The sequence below is a fragment of the Coffea arabica genome, chromosome 1e (genome assembly GCF_036785885.1).
Source record: "Coffea arabica cultivar ET-39 chromosome 1e, Coffea Arabica ET-39 HiFi, whole genome shotgun sequence".
Taxonomy (NCBI): domain Eukaryota; kingdom Viridiplantae; phylum Streptophyta; class Magnoliopsida; order Gentianales; family Rubiaceae; genus Coffea; species Coffea arabica.
Genome location: NC_092311.1, coordinates 5,558,977 through 5,585,696, shown reverse-complemented (window position 1 = coordinate 5,585,696; position 26,720 = coordinate 5,558,977). Strand labels below are relative to the sequence as shown.

Sequence of the window (26,720 nt, the reverse complement as noted above, 5' to 3'; positions counted from 1 at the left end):
CAATTTTGTTGCTTCAAGTTAGCTACTCTTTTGCTTCTTTATTTTGAAATTTAAATTAATAGGCAAATGACTAGACGTGGCTCTATTTTGTTAGTAATTGAGATAAAAATTCTTCAAATGTTCTAAACCAGATTCAAATTGGATATAATGGGGACCAGATTTGCTCTTGCTAAAATTTTATGGACTAGAACTGTAGACGTGCTACATATTAAGGATCATGTATGCTGTTGTTAAAAGTTTAAAGACTAAATCTGTACATGGGCTAAACATTGAGGACTAAAACTATATTTTTTCCAAAAATGGAAAATTTTTGCCTTCGAAGAATGAAAAGTGGGATTCAGCAAATGCAATTTTTTAACAATTGGGGTCGGTCTAGTGGCCAAAAGAGAGCCTTTAGAGTTTTTATGATTGTTAGATTTAGGGTTTAAATCCTATATCTGATAATTGAGAGCAGGAAAGGTATAGGAATGGGTGGGAGGGTTAAGAAAAATGCAACTTTTCTCAAACGTTGCAATTACAAAATATGTTTTTCACCCTTTGGGAAGAAGTTTGAAAAACATCATTTTTAGGATTTTTTTTTTTTAAAAAAAAACTAGCACTCATTCGGTATATACTCCATCATCCACTAGATAATTCTATTTGCAAAACCAGCCAACTAGCAAAATAAGTAATACATTGACAAATTGGTCTTTTCCAATTTGATTGTGATCATAGTTCATTGTCCCTCCTGGATGGAACTTTAAGTTACACCACTTTTCCAACAGTCATTCAGATACATTCAGATTAAAGGGTTCCGGCATTCAATCAGTAAAGATGAAGGCCCCATCAACAACACGGATTGAGGGCTTTTATAAATCCATCACACCATTTTTGTTATTTCTTGTTAATAAAACGTAATTGTATTGGAAGTTGAGTTGGAGCTTGGGACAGTTGACATGTATGCATATGAACTGTCTCACAGATTATGGTGATTATACACCTTCAATGCAACGAATGTACAATATTTTAAGCATGAGTTTCGTGTTGTAATGAATATGTAAATAAGATTTGTCTCAAGCAATTATGCCTAATAATATTCACTTTGGAAAAGCATTCAATGAGAAAAAGGTGAAGACTCCAGCAACAAGGCAAGCATCCAACTTTGCCAACGAAGCAGTGCTCTACATGAATTGACGGCTCATTATTTCTTGTACCCATAAATATCTCTCCGGTTAGTGTGAATGCAGCAAATTAATATGCAAATGAGAGTCACATTATGGTTAATTAATCTTGGCCATAAATTATCTCGGGCAATTTTGCCCTGTAATTATTCAGGCTTTTTTTACACATTTAATGAGATTGAGACAAATGCACCACAAAAGTTTTTCTTTATCAAAGTGAAACAGTTTGACAAAAACAAAGAATATGTAATTATTGATGCCCTTTGATGTCAAGATTGAAGCAAAATGCATCTTTCAAGTTACTAACCCCACCGACCGATTTTTTTTTTTTTTTAGAAAAAGGAAAGAAAATTGGATTGTAGGTTGAAAATCCGACACCAATCCCGCATGAAAGTGCACACAAAATCCTTGGTTTTGTGAAGCTTAAATGGATCAATTCTGAACTGATGATTATTTTACAATTCCTTGATGATTGTTCTCTTCAGAAAATATACGTTCAAGTAATTTGAGATCACCAATTGACTGAACATGGTCTTTTTGTGGGTCCTCCTTAGATTGCTTTCGTGATCGATTTTCCGACTACTCCTGCATTGGTTTAAATTAGCAGTGTGTGTGTTTATTTCGTTTCCGAAAAAAAAGTAAATTGAGATCACAAGTTTGGTAACTGAGACACAAACCTATGAACCATCCACTTTATGTCTCTATTCTTAACCAGCAAAGAAGCAAGGTAGCTGGTCCAAAAAGAAGATTCCCTGTTTGTTTGTAATAAAAATGACTCCCACCGTAGAATAAAGCAGGAGCACTCGAAGACTTATCTTAGAAGCACTTCAAATTCTTTTCTTCTCCTTAACATATTTGCTTTTAGGTGATGCCGCTGAAGAATTCCTTCTTATCTCATTGCAAAAGGCATCCTGATCATCACCTTAACTGATACCAGAATACTAAGCCTCATGAATGAGACACGAAGCTGATCATCCAAAAGAAGATCCAAAATAACTGTTAATTATAAAGTACTAATTGGGCAATGTAGAACCCTGGAAAAGCATTCAATCAGAAAAAGGTGAAAACCCTAGCGACAAGCTAAGCACCAATTCCTTTGGAAATTAAAGCATCCCACTTTGCCAATGAAACACTACTCCACACGGATTGAGGGCTCATTATTTGTCACATAATTATCGTCATTATCATTAAAGGTGAAGACTGTTAGCTTCCTTATAAAACCCCCGTCAATAAAAAAAAATTCATCTCACTCTTCCTTCTCTTGACCACTAACACTCTGGTGGAGCGAAAATAGAGAAACTATTTGTGCCGTCTTTTTACTTCAAGATCAGGTAACCTCCTCTTCTATTCATAGTTTCTTCATAGTATTATGGATACATTGACATGGGGTGTATGATGGAATTCTTTTTTGTCATATGAATTTCCAAAATTCCTTAATGAATTAAATTTATACTCTTTTTAGTTGTTTTCTGGATACTTGATTGTGCTTTTTCTTAAATACTTGATAGCTTATTCTTTGGTCTTCTACATGATTATATGAATAATTATACGGCTTCAATGATTTTTCAAAATTATCCCTATTTAACAATCCTGGACAAGTAGGATGAGAGATTATGATATATGTATTGCTAGGAAAGTTTGTTAATTTGCATTCAGATCAAAGTTTAAACAAGTTGGATAATTGATAATTTATTCCCGTTGAATCATCTTAGACATCAATTTATGCTGCACTTAGTACTGATCTTAATCACTTACAACTATGATCAGATTATCACCAATTAATGGCTTGGCATAATCCCTCACAACAACTTTTGCCGGTTCTTTTAGACGGAGCAATATACTCGTAAGGCAGCATACGACATGAAATAATTGATTTTTTTTCCAACTAGTATTGGGTGGCAAACTATGATCATATTTTAAGGACCTCGTATATATAGTAAGGTTGTCTGATTAGCAACAAATTTATTATTTTAGTTACCTACTGACTCATAAAAATAAATACACTAACATTAATACTTTCAGATGGATAAGAAATCACACGAAGATTCAAATCAGTTTCACATCCAACAAAAACAATGACAATTAGTTGGTGTTGACGTTATTTACCATGTAACAAAATTGATCATGCCTCAAAGGATTTGTTGCACAAATTATGTTGAATGACCCATTGGGTATCGATCTAAACAAAGTCAGAATGTGCGAAAGGAAATATTGATGCAACTTAGAACAAATCAGATATGTAGACTCGACAAACATTGACAAAAAATTCCTAATTTTGGCCAACTTGGATATATAAACTTAAATGGTGATGTGAGGTGAAAAATTAGGGGCAACATGGAGGAACACTGGTCTAGGGGAATTATATGATAATTGTAGTTTTGATGGAGTAAAATAATAAGCTCTTGACTTAGGTTCCGTTTGATAAAACTGAATCTGAATTTTGAAGTCTGAATTCTAAAATCTGAATACTGAAACAATTAATTTGCTGAATTTTAAGTATTGAAAAAAATATGTGAATGTCTGAATTTTAATGCTAAACCTATTTATACTGTTTGATAAATATTTATAGCTGAATGCTTAATAAGTTTAATTTGACAATTTTGTCCTTATATCCTTTTATTCAAAAAAGAAATAGAATCTATGATTTAATTAGTTTAAAATTGTTAGGTATAAAAATGACAATATTTATTTTTAAATCAAATTAATATAAAAGATGAAATATATTATATAAGGAATATGGAGAAGATGTGAAAGTCATTAAAAAGGGAGAAAAGAGAAACTAAAAATCGTTAGATAGAGAATATTAGATTGTTTAATTAGATAAGAATTTTGAATATAATTAACAAACAAGGGTAGATTTGGTAAATAAAATAAGGTAGTTGAATTAATTCTATTGATTCTTATCAGAATTAAGCATTCAGTTAGGATTCTTGCACTGAAAAAAATACACACAGGTTCAGCACTGCTTAATAAGTTTAGCAAATAGATTTTCATTTATCAAACGCTCAAAACATCTGAATGTCTGAAAAAATTCAGATTCAGCACTTTTTTATGTTATCAAACAGACCCTTAAACCTGAAGGTGTTTAAATTTCCTTTGGCTTAAAGGCGTTTAAACTTGAAGCTGTCAGTTTTGTTGCAATTATTTACTTTAGAAGAACTTTTTAATATAAGGGCACGGTTGTAAAACTAACAAAGAAGACAATCTTTTCCTTTCACTCCTCCCAAGTCTCAAACAAAACCAAAAAAATCATTTCTTTTCTTTTCTTTTTTAAGTTCCCAAACAACATTGAAGGAAAGTTGTCTAACTTAATTAGTCAAACATTCTTTATGTTTATATATATATATATATATATATATATATATATATATATATATATATATGTGACTCAATCCAAGGTTATGCAAAATTTAAAAGATTTAATAATCAACAGTTCTACAATTTGGACAAAGAATCTCCAGATTTCATTATTGACCAAAAGCAAGTAATTTGAGAACACAAGCCTCGCTACCAAGACACTAAGGTAACCATCCGCTACACCTGTCAAAATTTCTACTACACAGGAGGCAAATTAACTGGTTTAAAAAGAGGGTCTGATTTGTTTATTGATTTGCTATATAAACTTTTTGGTCCCATTAATTTTCGCTACCTTAATTCCCTAATTGAGGAACACTCCGATAAAAGTTTCACCACCTACTCAGATTGCTACAATTTATGAGTTCCAATTTTCTTTTCATCCGACCACAGTGGTTTAATTTCTTCCACAATTAAGGGCCCCACCAGTGATAAGTCAGATTGCGCTAAAATTATTTTGAGGTGACCCACACAATTTGATTAATCACAATTATACTAATTTAAATCTCATAGATCACCCACTAGAATCGTTTAACTCATCTCTCTCTTATTCTGGGCTTCTATTCTGATTTCTACCATTTGTTGCTGAAACATTCCTTCCATCTCTGATATCAGAAAACCTTTCGATCCAAGTTCCAATTCCAAGCAAGAAACAATGGTTGACTCTGCTATCAGTGCTACTGTTGAGGTTGTCTTGGGGATAGTTATTTCCATTGCTGCGGACCGCATTGGTATGGTTCGGGGAGTCAAAGCGGAGTTGGAGAGACTAAGCAAAACTGCTGCAATGATCCAAGGTTTCTTGGCTGATTGTGACGAGAACATGCATACCCAAGGGGTGCGAGAGTGGCTCAAACAGCTAGAAGATGAGGTTTTTAAAGCTGATAACGTGCTGGACGAGCTCAACTACGACAATCTCCGTCGGGAGGTGAAGTACCGAAATCAACCAATGAAGAAGAAGGTATGCTTCTTCTTCTCCTTCTTTGGTGCAATTGGTTTTAGTTCCAGCTTGGCTTCAAAGATCCGGGACATCAACACCAACCTAGAGAGGATCAACTGGCAGGCCAATGACTTGGGGTTGGTCAGAAAGCAACAAAAAGAAGCTGATGCCACTGGTTCCATGACAAGCAGACCGTCCGACTCTATTGTTGTTCCAAACGTTGTAGGAAGAGCTGGCGATGAGTCAAAGATAGTGGAGATGCTATTGACCCCATCTGAAAGAGTTGTCTCAGTTATTCTCATAACAGGCATGGGGGGCCTGGGCAAAACGACTCTTGCTAAATCAGTCTACAACAATACAAAAATTGATGAGAATTTTGGCATAAAGAGTTGGGTTTGTGTGGCTAGAGAAATTAAAATAGTGGAGCTGTTCAAATTCATTTTAGAATCGTTGACAAGAACAAAGGTTGAAGTGGATGGTAGGGATGCCATAGTTCAAGAAATTCGAGGAAAACTTGGGGAAAAAAGATTTCTCCTTGTTCTTGATGATGTGTGGAATTGTGAACAAGAATTCTGGAGTGACTTTTTCACCACGTTGTTGGGACTCAGCACAACTAAAGGAAGCTGGTGTGCTCTCACTACGCGTCTAGAACCAGTGGCTAATGCTGTGCCTAGACATCTACAAATGAATGATGGTCCTTATTTCCTAGGAAAGCTATCAGATGATGCATGCTGGTCTATCCTGGAAAACTGGTAGTTGCAGGGGAAGAAGTACCAAATGAATTGGAAGCATTGAAGAAGCAAATTTTTAAAAAATGTGATGGCCTCCCACTTGCAGCAAAGTTAATTGGAGGTTTGTTGCTTAACAGTGGGTTAGAGAAGTGGCAATCTATCGTGAAAGAGAGTCTTTTGAATGAATATCAAAGCCAAATTAATCAAGTACTTAAGGTGAGCTTTGATCATTTATCACCTCCATCAGTTAAGAAATGTTTTGCATGTTGCTCAATTTTTCCCAAGGACACTGAATTAGGAGAAGATGAACTAATTCAGCATTGGATTGCAGAAGGTTTTGTTCTAAAGAATAATAGAGTGATGGAGGAAACAGGAGGCGAGTATTTGAGGATTTTCTTGCAAAATTCCTTACTGGAAAAAGTCCAAGGGTCGTGGAGAACATACTATAAAATGCACGATCTCGTGCATGATTTTGCAAAATCAATTCTCAATCCAGAAAGCAGCAATCAGGATCGCTACCTTGCATTGAACTCTTCTGAAGGTTTGGCAGAAAATACCACAAGGACAATACCAGCATCAATTCGCACGTTATTTCTCCATGTAAAGGGTGGAATATCTGTTGACATGCTTCTAAGATTCAAGTATTTGCATGTTCTCAGATTGTATGGCAATGATGTCAAGTTTCTGCCGAGCTCCATTGGCAAACTACCAAGTTTGCGGTTGCTCGACATATCATCTTCTGGAATCAGAAGTTTGCCGGAATCTCTTTGCAAGTTATATAATTTGCAAACACTAACTATGAGAGATGATGTACTTGAAGGAGGTTTTCCAAAACGGATGAGAGATTTGATCAGCTTGGGACATCTAAACTACAACGATGATGATGCAGAATTTAAAATGCCAATGCAGATGGGACGATTGACTCGTCTTCAAACTCTGAAATTCTTTAATGTAAGTCAAGAGAAGGGTTGTGGCATCGAAGAGCTTGGGAGCTTGACATATCTGAAAAGATCGTTGAGTGTAAGAAATCTTGGACTAGTGAAGGGCAAAGAAGCAGCAAAGCAAGCAAAATTGGTCGAAAAGCCAGATCTGTCTGAGTTGGAGTTTGAATGGGAGAGTGGGGATCGGGAAAGTGATAACTGTGATGAGGATGTGTTGGAAGCCGGAAGGTCTCCAACCACACCCAAATTTGGAAAGGTTGAAAATTCGATATTTTATGGGTAATAAAATTTCACAATGGCTTATCAATTTGCCAAAATTGGTGGAGTTGTGGATAGAAGATTGCGAGAGATGCAGTGAACTCCCCTCATTAGGACAACTGCCATCTCTCAAATATCTCTATTTGATAGGATTGGACAACATTCGATCTGTTGGAGATGAATTCTACAGTATTACTACTAATGAGGAGGAGAAGGAAGAGGAGGAGGGCAGATCACGAGCATCAGGGAGCAGCACTAGAAGACGAAAATTCTTTCCTGCCCTTGAAAGCCTCTGGGTAATAGGTACGGGGAATTTGGTAGAGTAGAAAGGTGTAGACCAAGTGAGGTCAACAGTAGGTGAAGCAGAAGCAGATGTCTTTCCCATGCTGATGGATTTTCACATTCGAGGTTGCCTACAACTGACCACTCTTCCATGCTCGTGTAAAAGTCTAGACGTGCAGAGGTGCCATAATCTAACAAGTATAAAAATGGCTTACGGCACTGCTTCTGTTGAGGAGTTGAGTAGCCGCTTTTGCGACAATCTTAGGGAGCTGCCAGATCTGGCACTTGGGATCCTCGGTGACAAGTTTCTTATGCCAATTCAATGCCACCTCTAGCATTCCGCCAAGTGTCCTATTATTATTTGGGACTTTAATTTTCTAATAATCTAAATTGGTTTGGTTTAACAAAATTTTCCCTCAACCTCTAAGACTTTGAACCGACCGGTCTAATTTTTCTTCCAATACTTTTGTACGGCAACCACTCAAGATTGGTTGCTTTGGGGAAAAAGAAAAAGATAACCCTAAACAAAATTGCCGCACCTTGTCCAATAAGTTGAAAGTTGAAGAAAGGTCTTGAATGTTGTGTCACCACTGCAAGGAGGATCTGACTGCGTTTTCATGCTAATGGCAATTACATTTGTTTCTTGGTGCTATAATGAATAATCCTGTTAGACCGGTCACGTGGGCATCCGGCGGTTTTTCGTTTCACATTTTTTTGTTTTTGGATCAAAAGGTTGGGGGCAGATTTTGAATGCCAATAATGTCATCTTGGTCTCTGCAACTATTCTTGCAGAAAGTTTGGTCTGAATTGTAGCAGCGTTCCTTTTCCCTACATCCCCGAGTTAATCTGCATCCTGATCTTCAGATTCTCTGCATTTCCCGGCATTCAGATATCCGTGGAGGCCGACCAGATGAGGACCAAGAATCTGAGCCTCCCAGGTTGTCGTTTCTCTCAAAATTGGAAGAAAAATTAGACCGGTCGGTTCAAAGTCTTAGAGGTTGAGGGAAAATTTTGTTAAACCAAACCAATTTAGATTATTAGAAAATTAAAGTCCCAAATAATAATAGGACACTTGGCGGAATGCTAGAAGTGGCATTGAATTGGCATAGGAAACTTGTCATCGAGGATCCCAAGTGCAGATCTGGATCTGTTTGGACCGAGTTTGCAGCGATTGACCATCTCATTTTGCCCAAGATTAATTAGTCTAGGAGTAAATGGACAGAAATGCCCCCTACCATGTCTTGAGGAATTGAGAATTGATCATTGCGAAGGGTTGACCACTATATCCGACAAAATGTTCCAGTCATGCCGGTCTCTGCGGTCCCTGTCGGTGAAGTGTTGTCCCAATCTGGTATCATTTTCGCTTAATTTGCAGGAGACGCCTTCTCTCGAGAAATTCGTCTTAGACGACTGTCCCAAATTGATCCCTCATAGTTTCAAAGGATTTGCTTTTGCCACCAGCTTAAGAGAATTGAGCATCAACATTCCCTTCTCCTCAGATGACTCCTCAGTCGATGATTTTGATTGGTCTGGTTTAAGATCTGCATCAACACTCCGTGAGCTTCGCTTACGAGGGTTGCCTCACACGGAGTCCCTGCCACACCAGCTTCAATACTTGGCTACCCTCACTTCACTAAGGCTGGAGAACTTTGGAGGAATAGAAGTGCTACCGGATTAGATTGGAAACCTTGTGTCCCTTGAAACCCTATCGCTATGGTCTTGCCAAAAGCTTCAGTCTTTACCACCCGAGGCCGCCATGAGACGACTCACAAAGTTAACTTGTGTCGACGTCTTTGATTGTCCTCTATTAAGACAATGATACACTCCCCAAAGAGGCATCTACTTGGAGGAGGAGATTTCAAGTGATCCGGTGAGATTTTCCTATCTAAAGTTCACACTCATATATATGTGTATAAATTTTTTGTATCTGCATCTCATTGACATATATTTGCTCTTCAGTCTCTTGTACTCTTTTTCTCCATCTCTTTTCTGCAAAGTTATTCTCTGTAATTCTCTTCTTTTGGGCAGACCTTGGTTTCTTTTCAAAGATTAGTTTTAACAAAGCCTGGTTTTGAGCAAATTGGAAGAGACCAAAATTCTGGATTTTCTCTGCATCTCGCCATTGCAAGATTTTGAACATCTTAAAAACTCAACTTGTTACCTTCTATTTGGCCAAGCATGAAATTATTAGCAACGGTGCATACACAATTACATTTAGGCCCAATTACATGACTTAAACAAACTTGGACCAATTCCCCTGTACTTCTAGTAAGTTGGGTGGAGTCATTTCCAAACCACATACCTCCTCATCTTTCTTCAAAAATGATGGGAAACCACAGCCTGATGTTGCAGTTGGAGAATGTGAAAAGTGCAATAACATGCTCTAGAGGTTCCAGGCTGACTCTGCCTTGAGCACACTTTTGAGCCTTTCACAATGTTTCGGCACCATCACTGCTTGCTGCTTCATTGACACTTGTGGCCAACAAGGCCATAATACGCTCAATCTAATTCACAAAACAGAAAAGTAGCTAGTTATAGTATCTGAATTTTAAAAATTTTAAAAGATGATAAGAATTTATAGTTTTAACAGCAGCCTAGTTCCTCTGCAAACAATTTCAACTGAATCGACATTGAGCTAATTTAACGGCAATCATAATTCAGAGTCTTACAGAGAGAATATTAAGAACATATCCACCCGTTAAATGCTAGCGGTAAAAACAAAAATTGTCACCTTCAAGTGCTGTTGGGTGTAGTGGGTTTTTAAAGATATCAATTCGACAGTTTGCACATCCAAATTCTATGGGCTTTCAAGGAATCAATTCAACTTCTGAATGTGTTTCTTTCCGACACTACTTTGGTTCGGCCGAAACCTCAGAAGTACATATTGGCTATTTCAGAAAAGATTTGTTAATTTATTTGTATGAATTTCTTTATTTATTTGTAATTGCTAATGATTTTAGTTCTAATTTATGATTTTTTCTAGATTTAGAATAGAGTATATTAGTCATGTGATTTGCAAATTTATTTTACATATTCTTAACAATATAAGTAGTTGTATCAGATTGATAATTATTTGTTGTATGTATAATGTTAGTAGTTTTTATCTAAGTTTTAATTTAGATAAGTTATATATTACAATTATTTGGATAAGTTAATGTTCCAAAATTGTCATTCATTTATTTCTGTTACTCAAGTTAAAATGAATTTTAGGAATATAATTGAAAATAAGCAAAAAAGAAAATTAACTGTTGAAATTTAGGTATAACAGCAAAACACTACTACTTCTTTCGCGTATTGGGATTCTTACTGTGTTATATAAGATATGATGGTTTTAATCTTATACTTAAGTTTTAATGTCAATAAAATAGGAATGGAAGGTATACTCGATGCTAAAATCATTTACTATCAATGCTACAGGTGTATGGTTATAGCAGCATTACTAATTTAATGATTGTGCTTGTTATGGTGTTTTCCTATTTTTAGTAATTTTTTGGAAACTCTTATATGCATGTTATAATGTGTGTATCACCCCAAATTGCTATTTCATTGGTTTTAATGTTGTTTGGAAATATCACTGACAAAAAAAAAAAAAAAAAGAACATACTTGCAATGTTTACGAATTTCATTGAAGCTGAATGTTTACGCTTGCAATGTTTGCGAATTTCATGGACAAATAGCCAGTACCAAGTTCACATGTAGTAGTGAAATCCAGAATTTCGTATAGCAGATACCAAGCTCATTAACCCTTTTGATGGTTCAGAAAAGCAGATGAAATCCAGAATTTTATTGTCTTTCAATTTGCTCGTAACTCTAATTTGTTAATGACATGAATCAGCTTAAAAATATATTGAAAGAGAGAGTAATCTTTTGCCAGAAGAAGTAGAGGAATAGATATTTATGGAGAAAAAGAGTGAGGGACAAATACGGGTAGAGTAAGATGATCCAATAATGAGAAGCAATTAATTAAAATTTTGAGACGAAATCTTACGAGATCAATTTCACGCTCTGGAATATTAGAGATCTTGGACCACTCGGAGCCGCTTTCAGGAGTGCATCTTGGTTTTAATAGAGGACAACTACGAATTACCAGACGTCTTAATTTGAGGCGTTCCATGGCATCTACGGAGGGTAAATATTCAAGCTTTGGGCATCTACGGAGGATTAGCTCTTCAAGAGACGCAAGGTTCCCAAGCCAATCTGGTAAGGCTTCGATTGCGTTGAAGCGTTTTAGAGATAGTGATGTGATGGTAGTCAAGTCTTGAAGCTGATGTGGCAGAGATTTCGTGTCACGCATTCCCTGCAAAGACACGTGTTGCAGTGATGATGAAGATGCTAATCCAGCCCAATCAAATTCGATTGCAGAGTCATCTGAGAAGGGCCCAATCTTCACTTTCCTTAAGCTGGTAAGATAGCCAAATCCACTAGGCATCTCAGTAATCAAGTCGGAACACCCGTATAATGAGAAGCTCTCGAGAGAAGGGGTTCGTCGCAAATCAAGGGGAAAGGAGACCAGACTGCGGCAATAGGACAACTTCAGCTCTCGGGGAGACGTACACGACTCGAACATCTCCACTGGTAATCTTGTTAATGCATCGCACCTACCGACAGTAAATCGCTCAAGAGACTTAAGGAGGCCTTTCTGTCCAAATGAATTTTTAGCATTTGGATACCCAAATGAATCAATTCTCGGGCAACAGAGTATCTTCAAGTCCTCTAAAGCTTGAAATTGATAAAGATCTTCTGGCAACTCCCATAAATTGTAACAACGAATGACTGTCAATCTCTCAAGACAAGCGGCGCAACTCATTCCTCTTAATGTTGTTACATTGGCGGCATCCATCAATTCTACATGCTGAAGAGTTGGAAAAAGACAGAGTCGCTCAAGCATGTCAGTGGGTAGACTGTTACAGCCTTCAATACTCAAGCTGCTCTCTGGTCGTTTCACTAATTTTAGAGACTCGCGTTGACCACCAAGATCCCATAATTCAAGGGATGAGAGATTGGCCATATTGCTCAAAACCTTTTCTGCCAGCAAAACATGGCAATTCCTTTTGATTTCCAATACATCAAGACTCGGGAAGTGACTTGGAGTTGGAATGGTGGTCAGCTTGGGGCAATGGCTAATATACAACTCTTCAAGCATGGGAAACACATCCATCACATGTACTTCACCTGCGGTTGACCTTATTTCGTGTGCGTCCTTCCACTCTTCCAAATTTTCCATGCTTTCAAGAGAGAGAATTTTAAGGGCTGGAAACGATGAGCAACGCACAAGAATTAATGTGGTTCGGCTTAATCAGCAAGCCTACGTCCACGGAGAGAAAAACTTGTTCTTACTATGAGAGGAAAAACACCACAAAACTACAACTTGATTCCCAAGTCCAACTCTTGTATAACCCTCTTACCCACTAAGAACTCTCTCACTTCTTTCTTGTGTCTTTGTAGTATATCAATCTACCTATTTATAGAGAGCACTACTTGGCCAAAAAACCAAATAACAATTGGAAACCAATACTAATTCCTAAACTCATATAGAGTAGCAAAAAACATCTAATTTTAAACCAAATAGGACTTTACTTGACTACTACTTCAAGTAACTAAAATCTAGTTACTTTCCACACCAAATAAGGATCTTGACTAAAAGAAATTAAGCCAATTTCCTAACACTTATCAGCATTGTTTACCATAGCATTTGGTTTGGTTGAACAATTAGTAGCAATTTTTTTTTTCTTGAAGAAGTTTGTTTTCCAGTTTCGTGGACAATATTCAATGAGATTGATACATAGTCATATTGCGGCTTTGACTTGGGGTGGCTCCCATGAATATTAACTGATGTGTGTGATGCCTAAGCTTTTGGCTTAGTATGTCAGCACTATTGTACAAGTTATCTTTGTACCAGTTTTGCCTTTCTTTCTGCCTTATATCTACTGGTGGATATTTTTTGTTATCTAAAAGGATTTTTTCCTTATATTTCATTTTGTGATTATATGTATTATATTTGCATTAGGGCAGTGGGGATTTATTTTTTTTTTTATGGAATATTATGATGTTAAAGTTGGAGATGAAAACTGTCTTTAGAGTGTTTGACTTCATGGAGAAAGTTCACCTGTTCATACTTTCCATTTAGCCAGTAATTCTAACTTGATTTGATATTACTAGAAAACGAATTTCTTGTTTTCTTGGTCTCAGGCTTGTCACATTCATGTACTTTGTTCAAGAAGTCAAAATTTGTTAATTGGCTAAAAGGCTAGATCACTTCTTTGAACACTGAATGAAGAAATATCTATTGAATTTTGTTGCTGATGCAAACGATTAATATGTACAGTTTTTGTAGAAACACCCTATCAACAACTAACTAAACAGAGCATATATATGTGTGTGCCTCTCGGGGTGTCATTGCTGCAAAACGGAGGCAACATGAACAAAACTAGTAAGGAATTTTAGATTAACCCAAAGAAAATCATCGAACTCCTAAGTTAGTCAAGAATGTGGTGTCTTCTATCATAATAGTGACAGAAGCAAGCAAATCTAGTGGTATTTTCAATTTCGTTCTGGTAAAATAGTGACTGCTGATTCATTTGACTTTCTGAATAGGTTTGTTCCAATTATTCTCATCTTACGAGATTTTCATTTGGTGAAGTTATCTTGATATATTAGGCTTTAGAGTTTGCCATCAATTAAGGTTGGATAGAAGGAGCAAAACCAGTTAAGTTGGAGCATCATGCTCCCACACATTTTGATCGGTTGACGAAACATATATACTTAGTCATATGTTGAATGATAATGATGCTTGGCAAATGCTTATTTCAGAGAGTAATGCCGGTTAAAACAGAAGATATTTGACATCCCACAAGTATTTCCAGTGACTTTCATATGTAGTTCAGCTCAAAATCATTTCACTGGTCAAGCATAGTACTAATGTAGCTTAATATCTTATTCACACATTGAGTTTGATTGTAGTTTAAGCCTTTCAATATTCCCTTAACTACTGATGAATATTGTTTCTGATCAATGCTCATTTTATTTCCTGCCAACTTCCAAGTACCCTTGTCCTTGACATGCATAGCAATAGCTAGATTGTTACTACTGCTACCCTTACCCTCCCCACCTTTAACATAACTCCAAATTGCAGAGTAGCAGCAAGGTATTGGAAATGGAACAAATTCTTCACACGAAAGAAGGGGAAGATGAGGAAAGCTATGCCAAAAATTCAACATTTCAAGTGATACATATCAGATGAAGTCCGAATGATTTCTCTCTGGCCCTCTATATATATAATTCTGTGACTGATCTCTAAATCAGTTTCTACCCTTCAGAGATTAGTGTTTATGAATTTCAACCATGCACTCAATCGGAGCATTCGGGGGTTTTGTCAAGCCAACCTAGCGGAGGCAGAGTGCATAAGAGTAGCAGATCTGGGATGTGCATCGGGACCGAATACGTTGTTAGCAGTTGAAAGCATTATAGACAGCATAAATAGAGAATGCCATAACTTGAACATTCTTAAGCTACCTAATATTCAAGTTTTCTTGAATGATCTCATGTCCAATGATTTCAACTCCATTTTCAAATTACTGCCCAGTTTTTATCAAAAACTTAAGGAATCATATGGTTGTGGTTCAAGGTCATGCTTCATTGCAGCTATGCCCGGCTCTTTTTATGGAAGACTTTTTCCTGACAACTCCATGCATTTTATACTCTTCTTACAGACTTCATTGGCTTTCTCAGGTTCGCCAATCTCCGGCTTTATTGTTATTAACACGCACTGCTCTTTTGGTATTAACACCGCTGACTGCTTTATATAATTTTTACATTATTACTATTTGTAATAGTTTTTCTTTTTTTTTTCCCGTTCTATCTACCTATCTCCTGCAGGTCCCGAGTGGGTTGGTGACTGAGGAAGGGTTGCCACTGAACAAAGGCAATATTTACATAGGTAAAACAAGTCCTAAGAGTGTGCATGATGCATATTTGGATCAATTTGACAGAGATTTTACAAACTTCTTGAGTATCCGTGCTGATGAATTGGTGTCTGGGGGACACTTATTTGTGACCTTGACGCCTAAAATCGATGATCCTGTAGCATATAACGTACAGGACTTACTTGGAATGACAATGAATGACATGGTTTCAGAGGTAATGATTCATAGACACTCAATCTCGATACAATCTGGGGTGAATATATGATACCATCTGTGTGTAAAATTGTACAGGGACTGATTGAGGAAAAAGCACTCGATACTTTCAACCTTCCACATTACCGGCCTTCTTTGGAAGAAGTAAAGGCAATCATTGAGAAAAATCGTGCTCTTAAGATAAGGTATCTGGATAACATTCAACTGCGAGTGATTGGTGTGGAGGCGGCACATTGCGGGAAGGGTGCCGGAAGGGCTACGTATTCAATACAAACACCAATGCCAAGTACATGGCTAGGAGCTTGAGAGCTATTTATGAACCCATCTTTCAAGCTCACTTTGGGGATGGTATAATGAACGATTTCTTTACAAAGTTGGCCGCCAATATCTCACAACATCAGAGAAAGATGAAGAGCCCTATCAACAGTCTGGTTCTTCCCTCTCCAGAACATGAAAGTAGGACATGTATACTTTGTCTGGATTAGATTCATGAGCAGGCTTAATGTGTTGTATTGGTTTGAAGGGTAGAAATAGTTCTTAACAAATAGATCTAAATAGTGGTGAATGCATAAACCTGTGAACCTTTTACATTAGGGATAATTTCAGAAACCCCCCTGAGATTTCTAACAATTTCACTATCCTCCCTTGAAGTTTGCAAAATTATACAAACCTCCCTTGAGGTTAAGGTTTTGGTAACAAAATTAGTCCAATTAAAAAAAGTAACATTAAAAAGTACTTTAAGGAGAGATTAAACTTTTATTTCATAAATACCCCTTATGCATGTATATAAATTATATTAGTAGAAGAACTAAAATAATTAAAAATTAAAAGCAATTAATATACATATTTTATCACTCAAAAAACTCGCATTTAATAAATTAGACAAACAAATAAATAACAAAACTATAGAATGATCAAAAGATATGATAAAATAGATTATTCATCTCTTTTGGCATGATGTTTGCTATGATTTTTGTGATTTTGAACAAAAAAAAAAAATTCAAATTTTGCCTTTCTTTTCCTTCCATTCTATTTCCCTCCATATCAAACATAGGGAGGGAAAAGAAAGGTAAAATTTGAAAATTTTTCTACTCAAAATCACAAATCATCGCAAATATCATACTAAAAGAGATGACTAGTTGTTTTGTTAAATCTCGTGATCATTAGTGTAATTTTGTTGCTTATTTATGTTGCCGAATTCATTAAATATGAACTTTTTAAGTTGTGAAAATATGTATACTAATTGTATCTAACTTTTAATTATTTTTATTCTTTTACTAATACAACTTATATACATGTATAAGGAATATTTATGGAATCAAAGTTTTATCTCTCTCCTTAAAGTATTTTTTTAATGTCACTTTTTTTAAGTAGACTAATTTTGTTATTAAAACCTTAATCTCAAGAGAGGTTTGTGTAATTTGGAAATTTTAGAAGAGGCTAGTGAAATTATTAGAAACCTCAGAGGAGGTTTTTGAAATTATCCCTAAAGAAAAACCAAATGCCTTGGACAGCCAGAAAAGGGACCGGTCACAACTTGGTTTGACAAATTGAGAAGCGAGAAATTTTCAGCAAGCTTTTGAAGTCATTTGAGGTAAGTATCATAAAATTCATACTTGTTTAGCTCTATTTTTATGAACTTGCAATTGGTTTAAACCTAAATCAAACTCCTCAAAGCATGGTCAATTAGGTATTTCAAAATCTTAAAGCTCTGGATCACATTAAAACCTCAAATCATATCTCTTTATAGAACAAGCTAGAGTAATATATGCATTCTAGCCAGCTATCTGGGTGACAATTTTAGTATAGTTAAGACTTTTTACATGCCTACAATCCAACAGCTAGCTACCAGTATTCTTGCTTTCTCATCTTCATACTTTCAATGCTTCCATTGATATGAGATCCACATTCACGAGATTGACAAAGAGCAATCCAGACAGCTTAAACTGGAACCAAGATCAACCAAATTGGCTACAGGTCTCAGCCATGCCAGCTTAAACTGGAACCAAGATCTCCTTCATATGCTTCCCTTTGTCTCAAGCAAATCAAATCAGAAGAAACCTCCAAAATATATGAAAGGTCGGGCACTTCCATATGTGTGTGAAAGAAATGCCAACTTTGAGAGAAACAAAGTAAACCTGTAATTCATCGAGACAACATTCATACACTTTAACTCGAAAGCTGCTGCTTCCTACATGTTCCATCAAAACCCATTAGACACTGATTGTCTTCAATATTGATACAGATATTGGATAAAGAGTTGACAATGAACAAAGAACACTGTTAGCAACTAGTAATGGAAAGATGATCATTCTAAATAATTACGAGATGAACCAAAAATGGAATTCAAAAATTTGCATATTGTTAATAAAACATGAGAATGTAAAACTCGGAAGAACAGTGAGATGATAATCCTTCCTATGCTTGCAAAGTGAGGTTCTAATCTTAGCTAGTTTGGCATAATAACCCAAGGAAAAAAGTCATGATTGATATTCATGTATTATAATTCAAAACAAATAATCAACGGATTTAGCCTCGAAGGACTTTCTTTTGAGCAGACTGATTTCTCCTAGTACACTAAGATATTTAGGACAAAAATGGACCAGTAAAAGATAACCTTTTTCAGAAAGAAGCAGCAAAAGAATGCCGCAATTCTATAAATGTCGGCAAGTAGTATCCTTCTTCCTTGAATTTGTTAGAGTTGATTGCCAACTTCATTTCAATGGCTACGCTGAAAAAATGCTCATCTAACCTTAGCAGAATAGACTTGTGGCACAGTATCTCTATCAAGTGGAATGAAGCACCCTGAAAAACTTCCTTGAGTAACATTTACTATTGATTTACCATCTTCATCGGTCTTCACAAATGTCAGATATTTTAAAAGAGTTTCTTGGTAAAAATTCTTAGGTCTACTTATCTTTTTTAGCTAAAGCACCAAAAAAAAAAAAAAAACCTACTTGAAAAGCACCTGTTTATTGCCTGCACAGTGACAGTAATTTCTTCCTTTTGACATTCTCACAAAAACGACAGGGAACAATGCTGTTCCTTTTCCAACAAGATGATATCTGCTTCCTAAATAGATTCAGGGAAAAAACATCACCATGTTACATTACAGTAATATTAAGTGTAAAATTAGCCACGTTGAACCATCAAAACTTATGAAGAATGTATTACAAAAATTTTTAAAGACCAAAAATTAAGCAGAAGTACATCAATTAAGCCATCAAAAACGCATACTACATTCAGAGCATAGCTTTTGTATGTGGTTGATTTGAAGTTATGGCAACAGCAACAGAAACATAGTATCATGAGCTCTGAGACTACATACCTCTTCATTTACTCTGTCACATAGTGCTTTCTAGAAGACTGATCTTCACTCCTTAAGAGAACAATTGTCTACCACATCACCATCCATACATTTTTGCTTGAAAATCACTGCTTTCTACATGTTCCAACTTAGCCCGTGAGACATTTGTCTAAAATGCTAAAATAGATATTTCTATAAATATTTTATCATGAGCAAGCAAGTCCTTACGCAAGTAGGATGGAAAAATCACCAATCTACTAGATAACCAAAAATGAAAGGCCAAAAAACAGAGCATTAACAAGCCCAGAAGGAAGTAATGGTAGCAAAAGTCAATCGAATTTGCATAAATTGTCCTTGTGATTCTTTTTGAAAATAAAGTGATTATCAAAGCTAAATGTTTAATTAAACGTTAAAGGAAGAGTAAGATGATAATCTTTCGTCTCTTTCTAAAATGATGTTCTAAACTAGAGTTTGGCAAACTAATCTGAAGAAAAAATGCAAAATTTATATTCATGTACTAGCATTCATAAATTCTTTTATTAACATCTTTTAGCTGACTAATTTCTCCTGACAAACTAAAATCTTTGGACCAAACAAAAATCAAAAAAGGATAACCGTTTTCAGAGAGAAATAGGTAATGGATGTCAATATCTTTTCAGTGTTGGCAAGTTGTTTCCTTCTTCCTTCAATTCTTAAGAGTAATTTATCAACTTCCATTGAATTGGCATGCTGAAACATGCTCATTTAACCTGACAAGCAGATTTGTTGTGGTAGAGTACCTCTAATTAGGTGAAACCATGTTTGAGAACTTCATGTGAAACATTTATCATTGATCTCCCACCTTCATTAGTCTTCTGAAATGTTACATATTCCCAGTGGTTTCTGAAATGCTGTCTACAACGTCTAACTTCTTTCCATCAAATGTTGTCACCTCTGGAATTAAAGTATCAGCACGCCCAGTGTTTTTCAAGTAAGTCTTGTACCTTGATAGCTCTCCAGTACAGCTACCATGCTCCCCTCTAATTCTTCTCCATCCATACTACTTTCTACAAGTCTGGCACAAGCCACTCTGTTTTCAGCATGCTACAAGGAGAAAAGGTTCAATATTTGATTTATTTTGTTAAATACTTCCATAAAATAGATTAAAAGAAAAAAAGAAAAGCCATTGAAACAGGCCAATAGACATGCAGTCAACATTTTTTTTACCTTCATTTCCACATTCTGAGCAATATATGGCATTCTGGTGGGAAAAATCACAGATAACTACCTTCCATCTTCAAAACCTGATTGATAACTGAAAATAACTCCTCCCTCTTGACATTCTCATAAGAACAACACGGGAACCAAAACCTGACTGGTGTTCTTTGTCCAAAGAGCATAATCTCTGCTTCCTGAACAAATTCTGGAAAAAAAAATAACAATATTACATCACAGTTCTGTTTCAGTTATGACATTGTGTAGAAACATGAGCCACAGAAAGGTTTGGTCTGGTAACTCGTGCAACAATTTATCACTCAAAATCCTAAAGAGCAAAAATCAATTTATATTCCATTGATTAATCCATAAAGAACACTTACTAGTGCAAATACCTCCTCATCTTTCTTCAAAAATGATTGGAAACCACAGCCTAATGTTGCAGTTGGAGAATGTGAAAAGTGCAATAAGATGCTTTAGAGGTTCCAGGCTGACTTTGCCTTGAGCACATAATATTATCACTGCTTGCTGCTTCACTGACACTTGTGGCCTACAACGCCATAATATTATCAATCCAATTCATAAAACAGAAAAGTAGCTAGTTATAGTATCTGAATTTTAGAAATTTTAAAAGATGATCAGAATTTATAGTTTTAGCAGCGGCCTAGTTCCTCTGCAAACAATTTCAACTTGATCGACATTGAGCTAATTTTATGGCAATCATAATGCAGAGTCTTACAGAGAGATAATAGTGAAGATTAAGAACATATCCATCCATTAAATGCCAGCGGTAAAAACAAAAATTGTAACAAAAATTCTCCCCAAATTGCTATTTCATTGGTTTTAATGTTGTTTGGAAATATCAGTGACAAAAAAAATAAGAACATACCCAATATTAGTGAATTTTGCGTGCGGACAATTCTACGCTCTGGAATATTAGAGATCTTGGGCCACTCGGAGCCGCTTTGAGGAGTGCATCTATCGGTTAATAGAGGACAATCACGAATTCGCAGACGTCTGAATTTGAGGCGTTCCATGGCATCCACGGAGGGTGATGTGATGGTAGTCAAGCATTGAAGCTGGTGTGGCAGAGATTTCATGTCAGGCATTCCACATAAAGACACGTGTCGGAGTGATGATGAAGATGCTAATCCAGCCCAATCAAATTTGATTGCAGAGTCATCTGAGAAGGGACCAATCGACACATGCCTTAAGCTGGTAAGATAGCCAAATCCACTTGGCATCTCAGCAATCAAGTTGGGACACCCCCCTAAAATGAAGCTCTCGAGAGAAGGGGTTCGTCGCAAATCAAGGGGAAAGGAGACCAGACTGGGGCAACCGAACAAATTCAGCTCTCGGAGAGACGTACACGACTCGAACATCTCCGCTGGTAATCTTGTTAATGCATCGCACCCTTCGATAGTAAATTCCTCAAGAGACTTAAGGAGGCCTTTCTGTCCAAATGAATTAGGATTTGGATATCCAAATGAATTAATTCTCGGGCACGCTTGTATCAGCAAGTACTCTAAAGCTTGAAATTGATAAAGATCTTCTGGCAACTCCCGTAAATTGTCACAGCAAGAGACTACCAATCTCTTAAGACAAGCGGCGCAACTCATTCCTCTTAATGTTGTTATATTAGCGGCAGACCTCAATTCTACACGCTGAAGAGTTGGAAAAAGACAGAGTCGCTCAAGCATGTCAGTGGGTAGACTGTTACAGCCTTCAATACTCAAGCTGCTCTCTGGTCGTTTCACTAATTTTAGAGACTTGATGCGTTGACCACCAAGATCCCATAATTCAAGGGATGAGAGATTGGCCATATTGCTCAAAACCTTTTCTGCCAGCAAAACATGGCAATTCTTTTTTATTTTCAATACATCAAGACTTGGGAAACGACTTGGAGTTGGAATGGTGGTCAGCTTGGGGCAATGGCTAATATACAACTCTTCAAGCATGGGAAACACATCCATCACATGTACTTCACCTGCGGTTGACCTTATTTCGTGTGCGTCCTTCCACTCTTCCAAATTTTCCATGCTTTCAAGAGAGAGAATTTTAAGGGCTGGAAAGAATGTTTGTCTGCTAACAGTGCCTGAACCTCCTGATCCGCCGTCCTCCTCAGCACTTGTACTGTAGAATGAAAGCCCAATGCTTCTTATGTTTTCCAATCCAGTCAGATATAGATGTTGGAGGGATGACAGCTGTCCTAGGGTGGGGAGTTCTCTGCATCTTGTGCAATTCGCCACACGCAACTCCACCAGTGATGTCAAATTCATGAACCATTGTGGGAACTGATCACCCATGAACTTCAAAATTTGTAACTCTTTTAAATTTGGGTGAGGTTGGAGGCCTTCCAACACATCTTCATCACAATTATCACTTTCTCGATCCCTATTGCCCCACTGAAATACCAACCGATACATATGTGGCTTTTTAGATAGGTTCGCTAGTTCTGCATCATCTTTGCCATTTACTGATTCAAGATTTCTGATCTCCAAGGTGCCTTTAAGATCTTGCAAGGTCCCAAGTTCTTGGATACCACGACCTTCCTCCTGACGACCTATGTTAAAGAACTCTAATGTTTGAAGACAAGTCAATCGTCCAATATTGGATGGCATCTGGATTTTGCATCCTTTATCATAACGATAATGAAAATAGTGAAGATGTCTCATGCTAATCAAATTGCTCATCTTCTTTGGAAAACCTTTTTCAAGCGCGCAAATTCTTAGTGTTTGCAAACTATAAAGTTCGCAAAGAGATTCTGGCAAAGTTGTAATCATCGAATCTGAAATGTCAAGTAAGTGTAAGTGGATTAGTTTGCCAATGGAGGTCGGCAACTCTTTGACATCTTCTCCAGACAATTTTAGGACATGCAACTGTTTGAACTTTGATAATATTTCATCAGCTATGCCACCCTTCAGAAATAATGTGCGAAGTGATGCTGATTTTTTTTCGTTCATGTTTTCTAACATTCTTTCGGATGAGTATAATGAAAGGTAGCGGTCCTCATTGCTGCTGCTACGATTCAAAATTGATTTTGCAAACTCATGCACAAGGTCATGCATTTTATACCATATTCTCCACTCATATTTTACTTCTTCCAATAAGGAAGTTTGCAGCAAAATTCTCAAATACTCACATCCTATTTTCTCCATCATTCTTTCATTTTGGGGATCCGGTTGAAGAAAGCCTTCAGCCATCCAAAGCTCAACTAGTCGATCTTGTTCCAATTCAGTATCTTGATCAAAAATTGAGCAATATGCAAAGCATTTCTTAACCGGTGCAGGTGACAGATGATCAAAACTCACCTTAAGTATTTGCTTGATCCCACCTTGATTGCCATTCAAGAGACTCTCCTCCAAAATAGATAGCCAATCCTCTTTTCTCTTTTTAGATAACAAACCTCCAATTAACGTTGCTGCCAGAGGTAGACCGTCACATCTTCTTAAAACTTGCTCCCTCATGTCTTCCAATTCTTTTGGTAATTCTTCCCCTACATTTGCCCATTTTTTCATGATAGACCAGCAATCATTATCGCATAGCTTTCCCAGCTCATGGCGAGTAAAATTGATCTGCGGATGTCTAGACAGAATAGTTGCCACTTCTTGCAGACGAGTGGTAACAAGACACCAGCTCCCTTTCTTCGCATTCAGTCCCGCCAAAGTGCTGAAAAAGTCATTCAACAATACTTCTTGATCATTCCACAAATCATCAAGAACAAGGAAATATCTTTTTTCCTTGAGTTCATGCTGAATTTTTTGAACTATTACCTCCCTACGATCCCCTTCAACCTTTCCTCCTGTTAACGATTCAAGAATCATTTTGAAGACCTTCTCGATTTTATCTACTTCTTCAGCCACACAAACCCACATTTTTTTGTCAAATTGTCCAACAATTTGTTCATTTTTGTAAACGGCTTTTGCTAGAGTTGTTTTTCCTAAACCACCCATGCCAGTTATGGGAATAACTGAAATAACACTTTCAGATTCGGTCAACAACTTCTTAACTATTTCTGATTCATCCTCGTCTCTTCCTAGAACATCTCTTCGAACAATAGTAGAGTCGGTCTGTCGGCTTGTTGTGGCTCCAGCAGCAATAGTAGGGAATGCTTCTTCAACTTGGTGCTTGTAGGCCAGTCCCAAACCTTCTGCATCCCGACGGATCCTTTGAAGGTTCGTGTTGATCTCCCTGATCATTGAACCCAACCTCCAACGAAAACCAATTTTATTAAAGAATGAAAAGCAGAAGAATACCTTCTTTTTCGTGAGTTGATTTTGATACTTCACCTTCCGACGAAGATTGTCATAGTTGAGCTCGTCCAGCACATTGTCAGCTTTGAAAACCTCTTCTTCCAGCTGCTTGAGCCAATTTTTCACGTCTGAGCTATGCTTGTCCTCGTCGGCACCAGCCAAGAAGCCTCGAATCATTGCAGCAGATTTGTCGAGTCTCTCCAGCTCCTCTGGGAATTCACGATGATCAGCGGCAAGAGAAACAACCGCCTGCAATGCAACCTTAATAGTAGCACTAACAGCAGCATCAGCCATTTTTTCTCGCTTGGGATTGGGATTAGGATGAAAGTGTTGTGATATCGATGATGGTGTTGGGGGGATGCTTTCTGCGATCAGACAAGGAAGGATATGGTTCAACTTTGGCAACTAAGGGCAGCAAAATGTGTGGAGGCTAAAACTTGCGGGGGCCGTGAGTTTTTTTTTTAAAGTTTGTCTAATATTTTATTATAATGCACTGCTGTAAAAGTTTTTGAAAAAATTTTTAAAACGAAAAACTTTTTTTTTCTTTTTCTCCTTCTTTTTCTTTCCCTCGGACTTTACGTAGCCGGCTGCTGCATCCCCTTCCGCCGTTCACCACTACCAATGAAGCAGAAAACATGGCCTTCCAAATCAGACACTCCCCACTTTACCGCGCTGCCCTTTACCAGAAAAGAATCCGATCACCCGCCACAACCACCACCACTCTTCCTCCAAATCCAGTACCTCAGGGCCCACGAGGAATTCTACCTCTTCCTCGTCGAAAACCCATGTCCCCAACAACCTTAAGCATCAGCAGTATGATTACTCTTTGGCCCCTTTTGAATTAGTGCAGAAAATCGCCGCGTCTTTCTCGCTGTCCAATTTACGGGGTGCGTCGCTGGTTTGCCACGCTTGGGGGGACGCCTTCCAGCCCTTGAGGGAAGCTATGGTGTTTCTGAGGTGGGGTAAGCGGAATAAGCATAGGCGAGGTGGGTTGAGGCCGAACGTTGGTAAGAAAGATGGGAGAAAGAAAGATGCAGAAACCGGAATCCTATCTCTTGAAGAGAGGTGCAGAAGTTGCAGATCGGTCAAAGGGGGAGGGGGAGAGGGAGAGGGAGAAAGGGAGAAAAAAAAAAGGAAGGCTGGTGCCGGAATAGGTGATTGGCGCCGGAACCGATGGGGAGGTGATGGCCAGCGATGAAGGTGCGGTGGATCGGAATGGGGGAGAAAGAAAAGAAAAAATGATGTTTTTTGTGTATTAGACATTTTGAAATACGTAGGATAAAAAAATTGATAAATATTTTTGAATTCTTGTAATTAAGATGTTAAAAAATTAATAGTTAAAAAACTTGGATAAAAAACTCCTTTCCAGACATTTTTCCGCACAACTTTTTGCGCTTCCAAATTTTTCCACTTTTTGCAAAGCTACACTCTAAAGACTTCCTGGAAGTTGCCGACAATTCGTAGCCACACCTTGTTGACCGGTCCGACCGGACAGGCCGATCGTAGCCACACCTTGTTGACCGGTCCGACCGGTCAAATCGGCCTGTCCGGTCCAGTATTAAACCCGAAAGTTAATGAAAAATCGCTAGAAATCGGTCGAATCGTATGAACCGTTAAAAATCGCACGAACCGTAACTCGGCGGTTTTCTAATTTTCTTGACATTTTCAAACAAAATGTCAAGAATGTAGAGAACCTCGGTCTCTTTGTTCCCATAAGGCACTCTTCACCACTAGACCACAGCTTATTTTGTTGAGAATTCTACTTAACTTGACTAAAATAGGGAATAAAAAAAATCAAATCCTAACATTAAAAAAAGAAACAGCCGGCGCACTTTTCTTTCAAGTTTCAATCTATCACTTTCTCGGCTTCAGGCGGCCAATGGCTCCAGTTCTCCTCTTGAATTTTTTTCCAATTTTTTCTTCTTAATCCTTTCAAACCCAAATATCCACAACAAAATTTTCTCAAGCCTTCACCTTTATCACTATCATCTTTTGCAGATTGTAGACAAGTTGGAAATTTCAACTTTCACAAGATATTTGAGACTCAAGAGTTTTTCTTGTTTTCCATCATCTTGGTAAGTTTAATTTTTCCTTTTTCAAGGTTTTTGTTTTCTATATTATTATCTTTAGCCGATTTTTTTTGCATTTTCTTCTTTTTTTCCCCAATT

General features: G+C 37.2%; 2 protein-coding genes and 2 pseudogenes across 15 annotated transcripts; 2 read left to right on the top strand and 2 right to left on the bottom strand.

The window, feature by feature from the left end:
* The first annotated feature begins 2,184 nt into the window (after window positions 1-2,184).
* LOC113704186 (putative disease resistance protein RGA4) lies at window positions 2,185-14,090 on the top strand (annotated as a pseudogene).
* LOC140008401 (uncharacterized) lies at window positions 9,803-12,887 on the bottom strand. Its single transcript, XM_072052570.1, has 2 exons — window positions 11,652-12,887; window positions 9,803-10,167 (listed from the first exon to the last, which is right to left on the bottom strand). Exons 1-2 carry the CDS (start codon window positions 12,885-12,887, stop codon window positions 10,093-10,095), a joined length of 1,311 nt encoding a protein of 436 aa, XP_071908671.1. The 3' UTR covers window positions 9,803-10,092.
* LOC113704249 (probable caffeine synthase MTL2) lies at window positions 12,925-16,428 on the top strand (annotated as a pseudogene).
* A 1,091-nt stretch (window positions 16,429-17,519) lies between these two features.
* Window positions 17,520-25,879, bottom strand: LOC113703847 (putative disease resistance protein RGA3). 14 transcript variants are annotated; one of them, XM_072052504.1, is made up of 8 exons: window positions 21,189-25,879; window positions 20,683-20,849; window positions 20,312-20,507; window positions 19,885-20,188; window positions 19,127-19,240; window positions 18,756-18,870; window positions 18,416-18,603; window positions 17,520-17,989 (listed from the first exon to the last, which is right to left on the bottom strand). In XM_072052504.1, exons 1-2 carry the CDS (start codon window positions 24,844-24,846, stop codon window positions 20,833-20,835), a joined length of 3,675 nt encoding a protein of 1,224 aa, XP_071908605.1. In that variant the 5' UTR covers window positions 24,847-25,879; the 3' UTR covers window positions 17,520-17,989; window positions 18,416-18,603; window positions 18,756-18,870; window positions 19,127-19,240; window positions 19,885-20,188; window positions 20,312-20,507; window positions 20,683-20,832. The 14 variants fall into 14 exon arrangements, with proteins under 14 accessions (XP_071908605.1, XP_071908624.1, XP_071908611.1 ...); XM_072052523.1 differs by having other exon boundaries at window positions 18,416-18,529; XM_072052510.1 differs by having other exon boundaries at window positions 18,767-18,870.
* Between the last annotated feature and the right edge of the window lie 841 nt (window positions 25,880-26,720).